Source organism: Athene cunicularia, assembly GCF_003259725.1.
Source record: "Athene cunicularia isolate RWA chromosome 15 unlocalized genomic scaffold, athCun1 chr15_part1, whole genome shotgun sequence".
Taxonomy (NCBI): domain Eukaryota; kingdom Metazoa; phylum Chordata; class Aves; order Strigiformes; family Strigidae; genus Athene; species Athene cunicularia.
Genome location: NW_020799121.1, coordinates 12,075,408 through 12,095,208, shown reverse-complemented (window position 1 = coordinate 12,095,208; position 19,801 = coordinate 12,075,408). Strand labels below are relative to the sequence as shown.

Here is a 19,801-nt window from a genome sequence, read left to right as displayed (position 1 = left end):
TTCCATAGGATTCCCCTGTGTCAAGCCGCACAGCCCATTCAAAACAAAACGAAACAGAAAAACCCCCTCCACCCGGCAGCCAGGGCGCCGGCTCCCTTCCCTTCCCACCTCTGCTTCCATTTTAAACCAATAGCCAGGAGCTGTTTGTGGGGTGCTACCCAGGATGAGCAGCACGCTGGGGTTTCAGGTCCCTAAGAGGCAGTCGAATGCCAATAAACCCTGCTCACTGGCCACCAGCTCCTGGGGTCCTTTACTCTATGTTTTGCTCCTGCAGAACCACTGCACAGCTCTGGTGTATCTCTCAGGCAGCTGGAAAGATGCTGCTGGGTATTAAACAAACATCACACTCTGGATCCTGTCCAGAAAATGTATTAGGCATCGTGACAACCTCCCCAACCTCAGCGTGGCCTGAAGTTAGTAGGATTTGGTATCAGATTTCACTGTGGGACCCGGCGGTGCTCTCCTGGCTTCCTCAAAGAGTGGAGTGAGAGGTGAAGAGGAGGAGAAAGGACAACCCGGTCTCACCTCTTGTTCTGAGAGCCCGTCGATGATTTCCGACACCTCGTGCTCGCTGCGCGCGGCCGACATGGAGAGCCCGCCGCTGCCCCTCTGTCCTACCCTGCTGGGAAAGGGCAGTGAAACACTCAGACACTGATGCTCCATTTTGTAAACCACTTCCACAAGTGATTGCTGGCCCTGTTGTCCTTGTTGACCATATCTCAACACCCTGTCCAGGCCACCCCATCCCACACTGGGGGAATGGCACCTGCTGCAGCCCCGTGGGCTCTGACACCACTTGCTCCTGCCCGGAGAGCACCGTTCCCTGCGTCCCCTGGGTTTAGGGGCTCACAAGTTGAGTGCCTCAACCAACCTTCCTTACCTGTGCCAAGAGCCACGTCCTGGATCACTACAACAGAAGGATATTTCATACCCAACCATACTGCTCCCCCATTTTCTCCTGTTGATTGCAGGGCAGCAATGGCATAAAGGCATCTGTTTGCACCAAGCCCTGAGCACTGTGCCACTGTATCTGGTTTGCAAATGCTGCAGGAACTTTTAAATCAAAACCAGCCATTGACATCTTTCCTCCCCAGTATCACCCAACACAACAGGCATGCATCCCAAGGAATTAAAACTTCGGTTATTAAGCATGGAAAAGCTTAAAACATTTCCCAGTACCATTTCTCCCCTTCTCTTTAAAACAAAATAAAGGCACTGATTAGGAAGTTTGGACGCATTCAGCTGTTCACAGGGCACAAGGACGGGATGCTGGCACAAGGATTTGGGTTCTGCACACATCAGGTGTCCCTGGGCAAGATCCCGGGGCTGAAATGGGAAGGACGGGGAGTTTTTAGCAAGATGGGTGGAGGATCATGAAATTGTGTCTCCTCCTGGCAGTAAACAATATGACCTCAGTTGAGCTTCCAGTGAGGAGGAGAGGATGAGACAAACAGGGGACATCCCTTTCAGTGAGACACTTTGCCCCTTTCATATTGTCTGCAGTCATTCCTACAACCTCCACAGAACTTTCTTCTCACCACCCATGCTCCAATCAAAGCATGTGCATGTATTAAATCATCAACATGACCAAATCCATCTGCAAGTCTTGTTGTACATCTTCATTTAGGCCCACCAGTAAGGTGGGAATTAGCACCACCCCGCCCAGCACAAGGGAGCTGCCCCTTGCCTGGATGTGGCAAGCCAGATCAGCAGCACAGGGGAGATGGGCAACCACCTTCCTGACATTTTCCTTCTCTCTTGGCTCTGTGCTCAGCCACCCTGGGGAAAAAAGTAGCAATGCTGCTCGTCTGTTGGGTTCTGCATCAAAGAGAAGGGAGAAAAGGGACCAACCACCATCCCAGCCCACTCCTCCCCCAAACAAATCCCACCCCCATCCCCAAAGAAAAGAGAAAGGCTGTCTGATACCAGCTCAGCCCCTTCCTACCGCTTCTCCTCTAACCTCTGCATGCGCTCTTGCAGTTCCCGCTGCTTCCGGATCTCTGGGAATTGCTTCTCATAGTATTCCCGCACTTTGCTCTCTTTGGCACGACGCCGGGGGTTATTTTCAATACGTTCTACTTTTTTTTCCCAGGCCTCCATCAGCTGGTCATAGCGCTGGCAAAACTTCTGTTCCTGAAAGGGCAGAGGGAGAGAGGGAGCTCAGGAGGCGTGCCGAGGAAGGGCAGCTCCTCCAGGCCTGTCCTTCGATGGCTGCTCAGGCTGAACGTGAGTCATGTTGCTTAAAGAAATACGGTTTATTAGGACATGGACACGCTCCAGGGTCTGGGACCAACCCAAGGGTGAATTCTCAAAACAGGCCATTAGGTACCCTCGGGCTTTTGCCTTCCAAACCAACATCCTCACTGAAACCAGGACTCTCGCCCAGCGTGGCTGTGCCCACCCACTACACCGCTGGCCGAGCACCCTCCAGCACCTTGGGTGCTGGATTCGGCAATCAAAGCCCCAGCGCTGGGCAGGGAGCCCCTGCTCCAACACTGCTGGCCACACACAGGGAGAGGGCAAGTTGCCTGGCTGAGGCCACCAAGCAAGAAGGGACTGAAGCATGGCCTTGGGAGGGCACACGGGAGGGCAGGAGAGCAGGTCCCCGCCGCACACACACCAGCCCCGGAGCTCGCAGCTCAGCACCAGCAACGCCAACAGGACGAGGCACTGCACATGGGTCTGACTCCCCGGAAGCAAGAGCCAGGTACCCGGCCCCTGTCTGAGGCCATAGGTTGGGGTGGCCCAGCCACACCATGATGCTACCAGCTCCTCCACCATCCTGGAAAGCAAAAGCATTTTGTTGGCTGCTGGTCCGCCTCCTTTTTGGCCCAGGAGCAGGGTGAGTGCATCCCCACCGGGGGCAAACCCAGGCTCTGCCAAACATGGCGCTGCGAGGGGTTTCCACGCCGTGTCTCTCCTGGTGACATCCTCACAGCACACCCACCCGCCTGCCCACAGAGCTCCAGCACTATGCTCCTCCCCGGTACTGATGGGACCAGTCCAGTAACCGTAACATTAAAATATCATCTGCAACACAAATGAGCCTTCTCCACCACCCCCTGAATCGCTCCTCCCTTCTCCAGCCACCCTCCTGCTGGAGGATGATGCCCATGGACAAGCTGAGATCCCACTGGGAAGATGCTTGGCCACAATCCTGGATGGCTGCAGTGGTGACAGGAGAAATGGCACCCAACCTCACGTGGGAGCAGCTGGGTAACCGGAGGGGGTTTTAAGGTTTCATTCTGAGTGAAATAAATGCTTCCTAGGCCCCAAATCAGGAAGCGAAAGCAGATGTCGTTCTGCAAAATAATCAATGGCAAACCCCAGGTCGCCTCCCGCCCCCCACTCCGCTTTCCAGAACGGGCGGCTCAGCACCAGCACGCTGAGTGTTGTGCTCGGCACCGCAGCAGAGACAGCGGGAATCCAGATTTCCAAGCAATAAACTCCTCTCTTGCCACTGCCACCCCACGACTGGGGAGAAGTCCAAAACTGTAGGATATCCCAGATGTGCTCTGTTCATGTCTTACTTGCTCTCAGCCACCAAAAATAAATGGGGACACGTAAAAAAAAACCAACCCCAAACTAATAGAAACACCCGATTCCAGGTCAGGAGGCAGCTGGGTTACCCCAAGCCAAGCGGGTCACTGGTGCTGTGGACCCCAAGCACCGGCAGCTCCACGGCCCGTGGCTAGTGCCAGGCACCCACAGCAATCTGTGGCCAGCGTCGCACCGATCCTGGCGTGTGGATTTGGTCCAGCCACCCTGGACCTGGCAATGACCCAAGCACAGCAACATGTCCTGTGATCCCTGTGACCTCTTGGAGGCACCTCGATAACGATGTGGGGCAGACAAAACCCCTCAAACCCCGCACCTGATGCAGAGTAACAATTCCCCCTGCAAATTAATTCATTCCCATTTGAATGCCCAGAGCCAGAGGCTTTCCTGCCCTGCAAGGATGCACAGGAGATGCCTGGGTTTCATCAGGAGCCAAAGGAAACAGCTGTACAATGAAAGTGAGGAATGAGAACAAAAATAAAAATGCCCTAAAAGCCACCAAGGGGAATCTTGAGCTGTGGGCAAGGAGCTATAGGTAATGCCAACAGACCACGGCAGCTTGGAGAAATCACAGCTGCTGCATTTTCACCCCTCCTGAAGCGACGCTATCGGCCCCTTGAAAACGAGAGCTCCCACCCTGCCAGCAAATCTGCTACATCCTCCTGCTTTCAGAGCATTTGGGAAGAGGCTAAAAATACCCCGCAAAGTTTATCAAGCCTCAGTGCCGGGAGGCAGCCGGTGCCCCGTGCTGTGTGCCAGCCTGTGGCGGGGCCAGGGAGCAGCCCAGCACGAGGGCTCGGTCTGGTGAAAAGCTTCGAGGCTTTGAAAGGTTTTTCATTCCCCGTGGGAATGAGGCAGTGTTGGGTTCCGCATCGCCACCGCCCCAGCAGAGCTGCCTGGCACAGCCGCCAGGCTGTTCACAGACGGCAGGGCGGCTCTTTTTCTTCCTTTTCCTCCACTCTTTGGGACAACTCAGTGAAAGCTTTATCCAGAATTCCTCTTTTAAGAAAGTGGTATTCGCAGATGGAAAAAGCAACATCAAAATCACGCTGCTGATTTCGCCAGGAGCTGCCACCCTGGCAGCAGGGCAGGTAGTGCCAAAGCTCCACACTCGCATGACCCAGGTCTCCAGAGCCCAGTTCCGTTATGGACCAGCCAAACACTTCTGACTTGCATCTGCTCTCTTAAAGCCCCTTCCCACCACGGAGCAAAGAGATCCTTCCTGCCACGCAAGCTTCAACCCCCACCTCAGCGGGGCTGGCGTGCAGCACCCCTGTCTAGCGCTTTTTTGGTCCAGCTGGGAATACATGCACCCTGCAACCTTTTGCCATCCTTCAAAAGCCAAGATTCCAGGCACCTGATAGCACTGTGCATTCCTCAGATCTTCACAGCTTGATCACCAGGAGAAGCTCCCGGTCAGGCACTTCAGGAGCAGAAGCATCTATTCCTTCTTCAAGCATCCTCTGAGCAGCCTTAAGCAACCGTGTCCATTCCTGAGCAACCGTCTGTGCTGGCTTTTAGCATCGGTGCTTCCTCTGCTCCCCTTCCCGGCTGGGCTCACCAGCCCATCAGCCTCCCAATCACACAAGTAAGTGATGGCGAGCCAAATCGGACTTGACATGCGTATCTAAAAATGGATGAATAGTAACGCCGCCGTAGCAGCTGAAGGCAGTTTGTAGGCTGTGCCAAGCCCGAGCCCTCCCGCAGCCCACGCTCTCGCAGCTCCAGGGAATGGAGCAGCTCTTCGGAGAGGAGGAAAAGAGCGAAGGTGACAGGAGGAACCAGTCCAATTCTTATGCAAGCCCCATGGTTTTCTCTCCCTGGCTGATGGAGATAAATCTCTCACAGCCAGAAAAGCTCCCTTCACCCTTCTCTCTCTGCAGCATCACCCCTCTGATGGCAATTAAACGTCTTCGGCTGTGCCGACCTCAGTAGAGGCAGGAGGAAGCCCTGTAGATCCTCTGGTGGAGGACTCAGGGCTGGACCCCACAGGAACCAAGCTCTGACCCTGCTCCAGCCGGCCCTGGGCAGTGACAATACCCCAGAAAGTAAAAGAGTCAGAAAGAAACGCTGGCACGTAGATGGGCTTTGCTAAAAATAGGGTCTGCTACAAAATAGGCAGAAAAATAGCTAAGCGTACCCATTTTGCAAACAGAATCAGCAAATGTATTCACTTTGCAAATTCAGCAACCGTATGTTGCCTATTTTGTAGAATAGGCAAAATGCTTCCCTAAACTGAAAAATCCCCTTTCAAGGACACTGAATAAACCGGCTGGCAGAAATTCACCTATTTTGCATGACAGGCGACTTTACTGCAAGCCGTATTTTAGGAACCATGCTCTTGCAGCCTAATTAAACCTTTTCCCTCAGCTCCTCGATATTCACAACAGAGCGACTCACTCTAGATTTTGTGCAGTAACCGGCCATTTCCATCAGAAAGCAGCTCCTGGGCACTTCCCTTCTGGTTCCAGTAAAACCACATGAAGCTCTGCAATCCCTGTTTTGAGGAAGGGAATATTGATCCGCTTCCCACAACTGCAGAAGTGCTCAGCTGCGGCAGGCGAGATGCCCTGAGCAGCACCGGCTGCCACGCCGTGTCGTGCTGGAGGTGTACACCTTACAGACCCTTGCTAGAAATCTGGAAGAAGTTTTATCACGGAAAAGACTAAACAAACACGTATTTGAACACAAACGGGAGACAATTATCCCTTTGGAGTGCAAGATCTGTGGCTTTTGGAAGATGGCTACAATATGGGGAAAAAATAAGAAGATAATTCGATCACTGGCTCAGAAATGTCTGTGTAAACAGCCTCACTGGAAGTTTCTTTTAAAGGCAGAGCCTTCCAACCACTTCCCAGGATGATTAGTTTGAATTTTTCCAACAATTCCTCCCAACCAGAGCGCTTCTGTTCAAAACCAGCACCAAAGTCGCTGAGAAATCCTGCACCATTGGCAATTCAAGATGCTAACACCAGTACCTGAGAACAGAGACACCGAGTCAGGAACCAGTATTCACATTTTCCACATAAAATGTGAAGCCCTGCGTCACGAGCTGAATCGCCCTTCATGGAAAGACACTGCAAAATCCACCTTCCCAGTGGGAGCTGTTGGTTGCTTCTGACATTTCCCCTTCTGTGCTGGTTTTGCCTCCCAACTCCCACTGGGGACTACCACAGGCAACTGTCACCGCTGAAAACGCGTAACTTCTGTAAATCCCACTTGAACTTTCTCCTCTGTTTACTAGGAACTTGCAACAAATGCTTCTGAAGCCTCATAACAAAGCCCATCTTCCCCCTTACCTAACCAAGAACAGTTTCCTTGAAAGACCCTGGAACTATATTGCAGGCAAAGCTGCCTAGAAATGAACTGGTGCAGAGCTTGATTTTTGTTTTAAACCACAAATTCCTAGAACATTGCTCTGTGGTCAGCTGGAAAGAGTCAGATCAGTCTTCAGACCATTTATAGCAAGCAGAGTCAGCTTGTTTCGCACCTCTCTTAAGGTTCGATTACTCACAAAATAGACATTTACACTGTGAATAGGCTCTCTGAGATCAATGAAGGGCTCTGCTGTGATTAAGTGAATCCCACGTGTTTGCTCTGCAGGGGGTGCTTGTGGAGGGAGGTGTTGCCTGCAGCAGGATGGGGGACCTCTCCTTTACATCCGAGTTATTGTTAGTGTAAGAGATGCCACAGCAATGCAACAGGCAAAGTACTCAGCACCAGCACCTCCCTGCTGGAAAACGTCCTTTTCTTTCTTACATAATAAATTACACTGCTTTATACATGTAAAATAAGGTATAAGGGAATTACTTACCCACTGTTTGCGAGCATGATTTCTCCTCTTAAAGTACAAAATTAACTTTTTCCGCATTGCCTGGTTTCTGTAAAGAAAAGAAGAGATGAGATCTGATTAACAAGGCAGCTAAAATCCAAAGCCTGGCTTTCCCCACTCCCAAAGGAGTTCGCAGCACAGTTTCCACCATAACTTGAAATTGCATCAACTTCAGAGCAGCAAATGCAGTTATCTGGGAACCTCGCGCCAGCTTAGAGAAAGACCAACAAACCCTGTGACACAAGGAACTTCACCCACATCTGTTGGGAAAACCAGGACTAAGGTTGAGAACCTGAGTTCATAAACTCCCAGTTCTGCAAACCTTTACTGTGAGCTCAGCACGGAACAGGGCAGACGTTCAGCTCTGCATTTCCCGACAGGCCAGGCTGTTTCTTGATTATTTTTACATTTTGACCTGCAAAAACCCAACGGGGCCCCAAGAGTTGGGGGGCTCAGGCCAAGCTCTGCTTGTGGGAGATGGCTCCCCCAGCACCCCGAGCCACCCCAGTCCCCACGGCCAGCAGCGAGGGAGCTGTCAGCACACACACTCACTCACAAGGGGTTATTCACCCCTGGGCTCCGAGGGCTGATAAGGAGGCAGAACTGTGGCAGGGCTTGCAGCACATATCTCCTAACCTCTTGCTTTTTTGGAACTGCGCCTAACAAAGCTGCAAACAAACCAGCCAAGAAAGTTCAGCCACTTGGAGAATTGGGACCTCAAGAGAGAAACTAGCCGCTGCAACCACAACCAACCCAGACACTCCCCTGGTTTCTTCTTCCTTCTACTTTCTAAAGACAACATGAAATAATTGCTCAAAGAGAAGCAGCGCCAAAGCAGTAAGGAGCGGGAGAGGCTGCACAAGCTCCCAGAGTCTGCACAAACCCAGGAGTTGAGCTTCTACGGTTGTTGGTGTTGCTAATATTCACAGCAATAAAATCTCTAGGTAAAAGGTAGAGACCAGGGGCAAAGGAGTTTCCTTAAGTCTTTTATCCTGATTAAAGGCAGAGCTGCAGTGTGTAATTACTGATCAGGAGCTTAACAGTCTCATGTAGGCACGTTCTGCAGGGTTTAGCAGAATGAAAAGACACACTCGCTGCTTCCTCATTCCCTTCCCTGTCTCATTCCCTGGCTAGTGAAGAGGGAAAAAACCTCCTCCCCCCATAAACCTCTAAAGCTAATCAGCAGCAAAAGACACTGTTTGGGAAGAGGCAGAGGATCCAGCTCACAGGGAGGATTGGGGACAGTCCTGGCTTAATTTGGGGATGAAGAGCATCCCAAAATTTTTCACTTCTCAAACTTCCTTCTTGCTACATCCCTAAAAAGGGGACATATGGAGGGAGTGACAGCGATCCTGCAGCAAGTGCTGCCCTGGGGACCCCAGGTCCCTCCAGCCAAGGCTGCACCTCTGCTCTGGCAGTGTGCTGGAGATCCCAGCCTGCCTGCACACGGGGGCCTGGGGGCACCATCGCAATACCATCACCAAACAGTGGGTTTATTTAGGACAGCAATTCCTTGGGCATGGGGTCTTCAACCACCACTACCTCCAAGATCAAATACAGCTGCTAGAGGAAAGGCAGCAGGATTTGGGACAGGGATCATTTCTTCTCTAGCACCGCATGGCCACACTCAGTTTTGTGGCCTCTTTTTAGTTTACCAAGGAAGAAACACATCAGGCTTTATTCTTGGTCCTAACAGTACCATTTGGATTTTGTAACCTTCTGTTTTTCCCTCTTAATTAGCTACCAGAGGTACAGGACACACGCAGAGTCCCCAAACACTGCCTGAGCTACACTACATCCTCATTCCCTTTGGCTTTGCCATGAACACTTTGGTGCAAAAACAGACCTCGATTTCCAAGGCAGCACTAGCAAGTGCCACTTGTAACTCCTCCTACGGAACAGAAAACACCAGCTACTGGCCGGGAACAGACTCCAGTATCCCCAGCTGGAGCCACTGGTGGGTAAAGGCATGGAACCCCAAATCCCCAGGCACTCTCAATTCCAGGCAGCACCATCACCAGAATGCACAGCCAAGTGATGGTGCCAAAGGCTCCTGCAGAGCAGACACTTGGATCCACAGAGGTTTTCTGAGCAAGGGCTTGAATATCAAGCCCTGGCCTTTGATTCTGTTTCAGAAATCAAAGTGGCATTGATCATTAGAGGGGGAGGAATCTAATAAATCCATGCACAGGGCACTTTCTGCCCGTGCTCCTTTCTGACGGCATGTTTACAAAGGACTTGCTGTTGTTCCGAGCTGCACTGCAAAGACTAGAGGCCACCTCATTAGATATATTAATAAACATTGCTGCCAAAGGCTTCTCCCTGCTGGAACACACAACACACATCTCTTCTTTCTGTCTGTGTGGTGCATCCATCAAGGACCCTCAGAGAGGGTTGCAGGTGACTGGCTGAGCTAAACCTCACCACTCACCTGCCTTTACAAATCAGGGAAACTGAGGCACGGAGCTGCAGTGACATCTGCGTGCTTGTGCAGGGAGGGAGGCATGAGAAACGAGGGCTGTGCTGTGCCAAATGCTCCAGAGCATCCACCTCTGGACCCGCAGTCAAGGTCACTCCAGCAGCATCCAGCACCCATTTGCCAGTCCCACACACCAGGCACAGCTCTGCCACTCCTGCGCCAGACTGAGCCCCGGCTCCTCACGTGCTCCCGCATCCCGTCGCCTCGCACAGGGCGAGCTCTTGTCACCAGCTCCAGCACCACAGCGGGTAGCAACTCCTCCTACGGAGACCCCGCCGCACACATTTCCTTCCAAGGCTTCAGCTCTGCACCAATGAGCTCCGACAGGACACTGTGCCCAAAAGAAACATTCCCATTGTTTGTTTATCCCGATTCTGATGGAAACTCTAACACTGGGAAATTGCTGGGGTGATGCTAAGGATGATTATGTGTGCGATGGGTCCCCAGCAAGGGGTCATGGATTGTCCCCTTGGGGCCAGCACAGCTAAATCAACCCCACACCACTCCCACGCCAGCCTGAGCGACATCCAGGAGCAAAGTGGGATTTTATCATGTTGCTGCTGGATCTGCCACCCAAGTTATCAGGAAACAGGAGAGTAAATAAAGAAAATTAGCAGCTCTTACGCAGCTGATGTGTTGCCTTGAGTTCTGCATCATGGCTGACCTTGAAAGTGCTAATACAGGCAAAGACTTAATAGCTCCGCAGCTGCAAAAATCAGGAATGCCTTGAAAGCCAGTGTCTGTTTACCACTGCCAAGGCTGAAGCAATCAAAGAGTGAAAGGATTAAAAACAACAACAAACTCCCCTCATACCCTAAATGTTTTTGCCTTTTTTTTTTTTTTTTTTTTTTTTTTTTTTTTTAACCTTTCAAAGGTTAATACAATCCCGGTAAATATAAATAGGCTTCACAGTTTATCTTGCTACATGTACTGCTGTTACTTAGAAACCATTTGCAGGGAGGTTAATTCGGGCCACACGCCTCCAAAGCACACGCTGTGCTCCCTGGGCAAATCAAAGAGCCAAGCACAACTGCTGCGGCACAGGCGGGGAAGGTAAGGGCTGTCTGCTGGGAGTCTTGCACAGAAATAACCAGTGTGGAACAGCACATGGGAAAGGTCGTTTTTGCAACGCGCCAACCCTCCTTCATCGTCCTCCTTGGCAGCCTGAATCCTTGCCGCTCCCTGCCCGAGGTTTGCTGGGGCTCAGGAAAAGCGTCAAGGATGGAGACCTGACCGGCATAGCCTCAGCGGGGTGAAGAAATCAGGCACTCCACAGGCAGAAGGAATGGAGGCTCCTTAGATAAAGCAACAGTGACTCTTGTGGACAGTTTTAAGTATTGCTGGGCTGGCACATCACACAGCACGCCGGGTCCGGGGAACACGCGAGTTCCCTGCCCGCTCCTCAGCGGTGCCCCACGCTGCTGCTACGGCAGGGCAGGGGCAGGCTGGGATGGACCCAGCGACACACGGAGCTGCCCCAGCTGCTGGCAGGCTGGTGTTCGGGAGCTGCCAGATGGCACATTCTCGTCCTTGCAGTCAACAATTCATCTAACTGATGCTGGAGCCCATCCACGTTTCTGCCCTCCCCACAGCTGTGGGCTCCAGAGCTCCCGGGTGTACCTATGGGGACAGACCTTCTTTCTGGTGGGCCCTCAGCTTCACGTGGTGTCCCCCAGCGCTGGCTGCAGTGACACGGTCAGTAAACATTCCCCAGTCGCCTACGTCGGTGCAGCTCCGGTCTAACGCTTCCCTCTGAAGGCAGCGGCTCTTCTCCAAGGTGAGGACACTGTGTCCAGTCACCTTTTCCATGCCAAAAGCTATTCCAGCTCTTTGGGCACCAGAGGAGCTTTTCCTGCACCTTGTCTGCTCCTCTGCAGGGAAAGGAGAGACCAGCCAGCGCGGGTCACAACCCCCACAACCTTCTCCAGACAGACACTGACCTTGTGAGCTTCTGCAGACCCCAGGCATGGAGTTGCCTCCAGACAGTCCCCAAAATGGGGGCTCTCAGCCACACTCCGGGAGATGCAGCCTCACGCTGGAAGCCCAGAGCTTCTGCTCCTCTCAAGTGCTCTGCAAACACCTCAAGGATTTCTGTCCTTGTTGGCGGTGAGCTAACCCGTGATGACCTCCCTCCCTCAGCCCTGCGGGGTGAGGGTAAGCCGAGCCTGCCTCTGAGGCTGTGGGTGATTCAAGGTTTTTTCCCACATCAGAGGCCCATTTGTTTGCAGTCTGGGGTGGCAGAGGCTCTCAGGAGCAGCAGATCTCCAGCTTTAGGGGCCAGGTATCAACTAAACGAGTGCAGCAAGAGCCCCACTACCAGGCACCAGCCTGAAATGGGGCACAACCCAGGTCAGGAGCCTGGGGCAGCCCCACCAGTGCCCAGCATCTCCCCACAAGCACCATCAGGCAGGAAGAGGGAACAGAGATCAAACAAGGTAAACCAAACTCAAACCTGGATGTCTGTCACCTGCCACCAACACAGGAAGCAGGTTATCTAATTTTGGATTTAATTCTGCAAGAGCTTTTTGTCCCTGAATAACTCATCCTCATCCCACAGTCCCACTGACCTAACTGGTGAGCCCCACACCTGAGCGTGGTTCTCAGATCCAGCCTCCAAAGCACCGAGTGGAAGACATCTCCCACTCCGAGCAAAGCCAGGAGAGCCCTGTGGGAGCAGCCGTTTCCACCTTAACTAGCTTGGCGTAAAGTTGATTTTGTTTTTTTGGCTTTCACAGTGGAGCCAGTCAAGAAGAACCTGTAACTCTGACTTTTGAGTTACTTGGCTTGAGTCCCCATGAATGACTTGGCTATGAATCTTCCGGAGGCTGCAATCTTAAAAGGATGTGCGTGCACGCATGCGTGTCGGTGCTGGCGTGTACACACGTGTGGACACTGCCAAAGCCCTGGGATAAGACTCCCAAGGATACAAAGAGCCGATGCACCGCAGCACACCTGGCCCAGTCTGCCCACAGAGACCTTCAGCTGGTGCAAGAGGAGATGAAAGGAAGTTTGCTATTTGATCAAAACTAATCAGGGGTATTTAATTACACAGGAACGTCTTTCATCAAACAGCCAGTGCAAACAAAGTAGGGATCAAGCCTGGAAAGAGTGATGGGAAGGAGGCAGCGAGCAGCTGGCAAAGCCATTGTACGATGAGATTGATCATGCAGGCGAGGGTCGGAAACGGAGGAGCCTCCTGGCAACTCCAGCCAAACAAAGAGCTGCCAGCGAGGCTGGAGACCTGCAAACCACGGGACCCGAGGAGCACAGCAAGAACGCTCCAAGGTGAAACCAGCCAAGAGGCGACGGAGAGCGTACAGAAATAGTTGTGTCCCCCCAGGTACGCCCGCTCCGGTGCATCGCTGGGGCCAGGATCCCACACTGCAGCTCAGGGCAGCCCAATTCCCTACCCCCGTCACTGCAAGACATCCTGCAGAGAGGGCAGGGAGCAGGTCATCCTGTTCACGGGTCACTGCCTCATTCATTTCCCTGCTCTGAAATGGCCCGGCACACAGCTCCAGCCGGTAATACACCATAACCTCTTAACCCCAAAGCAGGGCACGCTCCTGGAAAGCCAGCTGTTTGCAGCAGTTTCCTCACAATATTCAGAAGCACTTTCGGGGGAAGAAAAGCAAAAAGCTTTAGTTAATTTACCCCAGAGCCTTGAACATTGGGATGGACTAACCCCCTAGCGCCATTAGTGCCTCTGAGAATGGGGTGGCAGAGGTTCATCTCTCTGGATGTACAGTTGGGCAGGCTGTGTCTGTGCCCAGAAACACTGCTCAAGAGAAAGAAGTCATCCAGAGGTCTCCCAGCTTCTCAAATCATGTCCTCTGCAGGTCCAGAATGCATTCAGCTTTGGAGATCCAAAGTCATAACTATAATTAATGACAAGGTTTGTGTTGTTAATTCACCTGGTAGTTCACACGCTGAGGCCAGTGAGCTGCTTGTGCTCCAAGGAGGAGATGCCATAGCAAACGCGGGCGCCTTGTTATCAGACCCTGCCCTGGCCAGACCCCCAGCACAGCCTGTCCAGGTCCCCGTGGTGCCACCTCCCTGTGAAGATGTTCTCACCGAGATGCTCAAGTGACTCCCTTGGGCAGCAGTTACATCCACAGCCACAGTTCTTGATACCAGATGGGAAATTCATACCCATCTCCTTTAGGACCTACAAGCTTAGGACCATAATGAAACAAGTGCAAGTGCAGAACAACGTCTGGCCATCGGTCAGGTACCAGTCCTACGCCTTTGCCTTCCCTTGAAGCCCGAGTTGACACTGCAGGCCCAAGTGTTGCAAGATAGTCCACCCCCAAAATCAGTACTTGGCTTTTCAGTGGCAAGAGAAAGAAGCAGAAGGTTGCAGTGTGTGTCTCCATCATTTAGTAATTCATCACAAGGTAGTACTTGTGCCCTAGTGCATGCCAACAGAGAATAAAAGAGATGAGAAACCTTGAATGGGATGAGCGTGAAGCTGCTAGGTGAATTTCTAATGAAGAACATGTCTACAAGCACTAATAAAAAGACCTGAAAGAGAATGCATTAGTAATGACAGGGTTTGGAAGAGCATTTGTGTTACCTGTCAGGCTTCGACTATGAATTTACAGGCAATCCAGTGCTACTAAAACCCCTAAACAGCCAGTAATGAAAAGATGACTTAAATTTCCCAAAGTGACAAGTGAATTGGAAAGCTGTAGTTGTTATGAGTTTCAGAAGAAAGCTGTTCTGCTCTTTCGGAAGAAAGGCAGGGGGAGGGCATTTCAAAAAGAAAGACATTCAGAAGCCCCCAAACCTCTCTGAAAATCCTGACTTCAGATTTTGATTGTGCAGAGGCAAATTTTCTCCCCCCAGACAAGCTATCAGCTGCAGACAGCAACCCAGATGTGCAAATATTAACAATACACACAGCTTTGCTGCTGCTGGATCTGGACACGCAAGAAAACCAGCATCACATCAAGCTCTTGATCTGTTCTAACAGTTCGCTCAGACCCTGGTTGGTTCTCTAACACTTCTCCAGGCATCTCAAGGGGATGCAGCCTGGTTTCACCCCACCATTTCTGACTTTCAGCGTAAAAACAAGGAGAAGCTCTTGAAGGGAAGGTTTAAAGCAAACCCTGTGAACAGCACCTTGCACATACTTACCCTGGGCTTTTCAGTTTTCCTCTTGTGTGCTTTCTCAAGGCTCAGAAGCTCACATTTTGCTTTCAAACACGAATCTCACAGACTATGATTTCAAGATGACTGCCTCAGGAAAGGGGGGAGGAGAGTCCTACGGGCTGTTTTTCACGGCTGACCGAGCAGGAATCTCCTGCCGTAGAGATGAAGGCCCCCTCAGAGAATATCTCTCCAGGTAGATAGCAGGTAATTGATCCTGCTCATGTGAACAACATCTTGTCATTTTTCAAACACTTCGAGGAAAGAAGGTTAATATCTTTGGTGCCAGAAGTCTGGAGAAAATGCAAGATCACTACCACAGCAGGGTAGGAAGAGCAGCTCTCCTCCCTGTACATCCAGCTGGCAAAACACTGAAATAAGAGACCTAGACCAGATGCCCTGATGCTTAACTGGTGCACAAGTAAGCGTCCTCTGCATTTGTTACTGTATTTCAGCAAAATCTAAAAAAAACGGGTCTTTGCAACCTCCTCAACTGATGCAGAACAATTCAAGTGGCCTCCAGCCGTGTTCGGGGCTGCAACGCATCTTGAAGGAACCTGTCAGTCCATTGCAAGCCAAAAAATTAATACCTTGAAAAACAGCAAGGGCCAAGTTAGCTATGGGGGCAAAACTCACCCTGAAAATGAGGGCACTAAGTTCTCCTTGCTCTCTTCTTTCTTGATGACAGAGTGGCAGAGCCCCTCCCTCCAACAAAGCAGGTATTTCCAACAGAAAGGACACGGTCCCATCAAAGGTAGGTCAAGTCTTTGGCACAAGCCACTCAACGGTGCGTTCGATCACGCGGCAGATGTAGCATACAAAATTAACCACGTTTGCTCGAAGCCTGTACTCGCAGGTGAACCAAAGGGACCCAAGCAGACGGGTAACAGAGCACAGTGAGGCAGCTAAATAGGACTTAAAAGCTTTTGAAGCTGCAAACACTGGAATGAACTGGGGCATGAAATTAATTTTAACTGTTCTGAATAGGAGACAGGCCATAAAACTCCATGAAAATAAGAGACCGGTAACATCTTAGTAAGAGTAGAAATCCTCCCCGTAACTCCCCAGTCAGCTCTATTAGCATAAGTGACTCATCCCAACTGAAAAGCAAAGCAAACAAGCAGGAAGAATTAAACTAGTGTTGCAAGGCGAGAGTATCGCTGTAGAGAAATCGAGGAATCCTGGCTTTGTGATATTCAAATGCCTTCCCACTGATACTTGCAAACATTCAACTGGAAAAAAAATCCAGCTTAGGAAATGTTTTAAAAAAAAAAAAAAAATAAAAAAAAGGTATTTGTGAATAGTAACAGCCTGGGCATCCTCCTGTGCCCAGGTATGAGGCTCCAAACCAGCTTAATGTGGGAGCGGTTTCTATTTAGCACAACAGAGCCAGCACACAGTGAGGTTTTGTGGATGGAATCACAACCCAGATGATTTACCAGCAGCCTGCCAAAAGGCTTTTTCATCATGGCTAAATCTGTGTAGGGTGAAGTTGTTCAGAAGAATCTACATCCAATTAGACTTTGGCAAAATATAACCTGTGGTGACCTGGCAGTTGTCCTTCTGGTGTGCTAATGCATCTGGCTGATGCCTCCCAGCACCCTGAGGATTTACTCCATCTCTCACCAGAACAGCCACCTCCAGGCTATGGCACATAAAGGTACAAATATATTAAGAACAAGGAAAGAACAAAAAAAAAAAAAATCTTCAAATGCAGCCCACAGAGAAGTTATAGGTAGGATGTGAACACCCAAGAGTGACTTGGTCAAAACAGAGAAGTTTAATACCTTTTCCTACTTGTCAAAGGACCCTGATTTATTTGCTTGGAAGAATCACCGAAATCTTGATTTTGTATCTGCCACCCGAGCATTCAGATGTCCTTTAATGTGCAGCAGGGACACAAAAGATGAGAGAACAGGACACACTGATTTCTCTGTACATCCATCAACAAGTAGTAAAGTGCAGTTCAGACTCTGGGACCTCCAAGACAGGCCCACGGTCAAAAGCAGCAAACATCTGGAGCCCAGATCGCTCCAGGGCCTTTCGCTGACCTAGATCCGTAAATGCGCTTTGCTGGCATCAATAACCAGCTGAAGGCAGCTAATTGCGAGGTTTCTGGAAGGAGGAGACGGAGGCTTTTCATTAAAATGTGTGGTTTCCTTCCCATGTTTTTGCAGCATTAATCACAGTGAACATTAACCCCAAGCCTGCCTGCTCCAACCTCTCCTCGGTCTGTCAGCGCCACTGCTCCAGCCGCACGGGAGGACTGCCCGGGGCTGGCCTCGCCCTACGGATGCCTCCACAGGAAGGGATGGAGAGGAGTGCTTGCTCTGATGGCACGGGAAGCTGCTTGGACTGGGCTTTACGTCTCATTACTGGTTTCACTCCTGACCTGCGCAGTCAGTTCCCTCTCATTTGCGTCCGTCTTTCAGACAGCAACCAAGGACAGGAAATCATTTAAATCACAGGAAAATGTGATCACAAACCCACAAACATTGGTAGGGGAATGCGGAGTGGGTGAAGTATCTGGATCTGCTTTTAACTCGTTCTTTCAAGGACAAAACTAACGATTAGCTTGAAATTGCCACCTTCAGCACCCAAGCTTGTGATGGCCCTGGAGCCCTTCAAGAGAAAAAGGGGGTCAGGGGACCCCAAGAAATAGTGCCTGCCATACGCCATCAGTGCCAGGGGTGAGTCACGACCAGCAACATGGAGAGCACATCCTTGGGCCAGCGCCTGATGCCGTACAAGGTGGTTTTTATCAGCCATGAACCCCCTGAACTGACAGCAAAAATAGGCTTCCAAAAGCGGGGGGCTGCGAGCTCGCAGGGAGCGCAGACCCTCTGCCAGGCACCACCGCCTCTCCAAGGGTATAATCGTCACCTACTTCATTAGTCCTGCGTTGAATCAGTGAACTGGAGGGGTTGGCTCTGGTTTTGTTTGCTGCCTTTTTTGCCTTTTTTTTTTTTTTTTTTTTTTTTTTGCTCGAAAAGCACACCTGAGAGGTGTAGGCTGGGGGAGGCACCCAGGGTGGAGGGCACACATCTGCCAGCTCCCCGGAGCTGCCGTGTCCACTGGAGACAACGGCCAGGGGGCTGAACTGACAGCAGAGCCAGGCCAAAGCACACGCCTGTCAAAAGCCTGGGGGGTCCTTGCCCAAGGCTTGCGGCAACGCCTGCCAAGCTCAAACCAGGGTAAATGCATCACCAACATAAGGCACAAAGGAAACATCTGGAAGCAGAAAGCAATCGGGATTTCTCAGCCGCAGGAAAAGCAATCATTTTCCAGCGACTTCTCCATCTGCTTGCCCTCCCCACCCAGCCCCAGGACACGATGCCCCAGAGGTGCACGGCACAGCATCATCTTGAGTTTATTCACAGCACCCAGGCCAACGCCGAGAACCTGAACACAACCCTCGTGCTTAGGGTGCCAGTGCCCAGCTCTGGCAGCGAGGCTGCTCGGGGACCCGGGGAGCCCTGTGGGAACCGAAGGGCTCAGGGTGACTCTGGGGTTTGAGTGTTTTACAGTGAGTGCATGGCCTGGATGACACAGGAAGCCTTGGGTGGAGCAGGAACCAAGCGGGGCCGGGCAGCGAGCAGCGGGGTCACGTCACCAAACCCTCCTCCTCCCCGCAGCCCTTGGGGACAGAGAGCACCTAAACACCGCCAGCACCTACCCCACTCCCCTGCAGCAGCGCAGAACAGCAGAGGTACGTTAACTCTTTCTCTATAATCCCCCTGGCATCAATTAACATACCGCTGAAAAGCAAAAGATTATTAACTTTTGTTAATAGATTATTAAAGATGATTAACGCCAGCTGACCGAGCCTGTACCAAAATAGACACGCTGCAGGCAGCTCAGTTCATTCAAGGCAGATAAAAGTTTCAGAATCTGGTTTGACTATTTAAATTTCCAACAATAATCACAATTATCGCTACTCTCATTATCTGTTATATTTCTTTTATGTTCAGGAAGTCACTGTGGTTATTCAATGCAGGTTGATGATTAAATCGTGTATTGAGGTGATAAGTCAAATTAGATGATTGCTAAGTCTTGGTAAGTATCTCTGAAATAACCAGTTGTTATTAGACATTCAAGAGGTGCTTCATGAACATCTAATTGTAATTGCAACTTTGCGCTTTACCTCATCTTCCCCGCATGCAAACACACACACGCACGTGCTGGCAGCTGATTTCGTACTTCAGTACGTGTGAAACACAGAAGAAAGCACCCAAGGTGGGTGCTCTCTGGGAAAAAGCCAAGCGACCGGTCAGGACCCACATCCACCTCCCCCCTGAGAAAATCAAACGGCACCTTCAGCATCCATCTGAAGCTACAGCTCCCAGCTGCTGGGTCCTGGAGCTGCTCCGAGAGCTGGTCTGTGCTTCAGGCACCCAGAGTAGCGAAACACCAGCTCTAAAAGGATGCTAGCAATTCCTCGGCAGCTTTAATCAGGGTCTGGGAGCAAGCTAGCCTCCCTCCTGCTCCAGCCTAACACCCAACCTGACATTTAAAATAGCCTTTATTGCCACATACTTACATTTTAATGTTTTCATGGTACTGCCTGGTGTCTGAAGGCTGGTTGTATAATGGCTGAAATAAATAAGAAAAATGAAGGCATAAATGGTACGGTCTGACATTTAGAAACTTAAACCCATCAGAAAGGCTGCCGCCTCGGTGCAGGTTCCCATCTCCCAGAACTGTGCCAGCCCAGGCGCCCGTCCCCGCGCCCCCCAGCCCGCCTGTCGCCCCCAGCCCCGCTCCCCGGCCGTACTGGAGGG

General features: G+C 51.2%; 1 protein-coding gene across 10 annotated transcripts in view; it reads right to left on the bottom strand.

The window, feature by feature from the left end:
* The window catches only part of NCOR2 (nuclear receptor corepressor 2), a 203,274-nt gene that overhangs the window by 85,583 nt on the left and 97,890 nt on the right, over positions 1-19,801 (bottom strand). For 5 of the 10 annotated variants that reach the window (XM_026859568.1, XM_026859569.1, XM_026859575.1 and 2 more), the window contains 4 exons: positions 19,561-19,613; positions 7,373-7,439; positions 1,946-2,133; positions 526-622 (listed from right to left, as the gene is read on the bottom strand). In XM_026859568.1, the coding sequence (XP_026715369.1) occupies positions 526-622; positions 1,946-2,133; positions 7,373-7,439; positions 19,561-19,613 (405 nt within the window). The remainder of the gene's footprint in view (positions 1-525; positions 623-1,945; positions 2,134-7,372; positions 7,440-19,560; positions 19,614-19,801) is intronic. The other 5 variants (XM_026859573.1, XM_026859577.1, XM_026859574.1 and 2 more) reach the window with 3 other exon arrangements.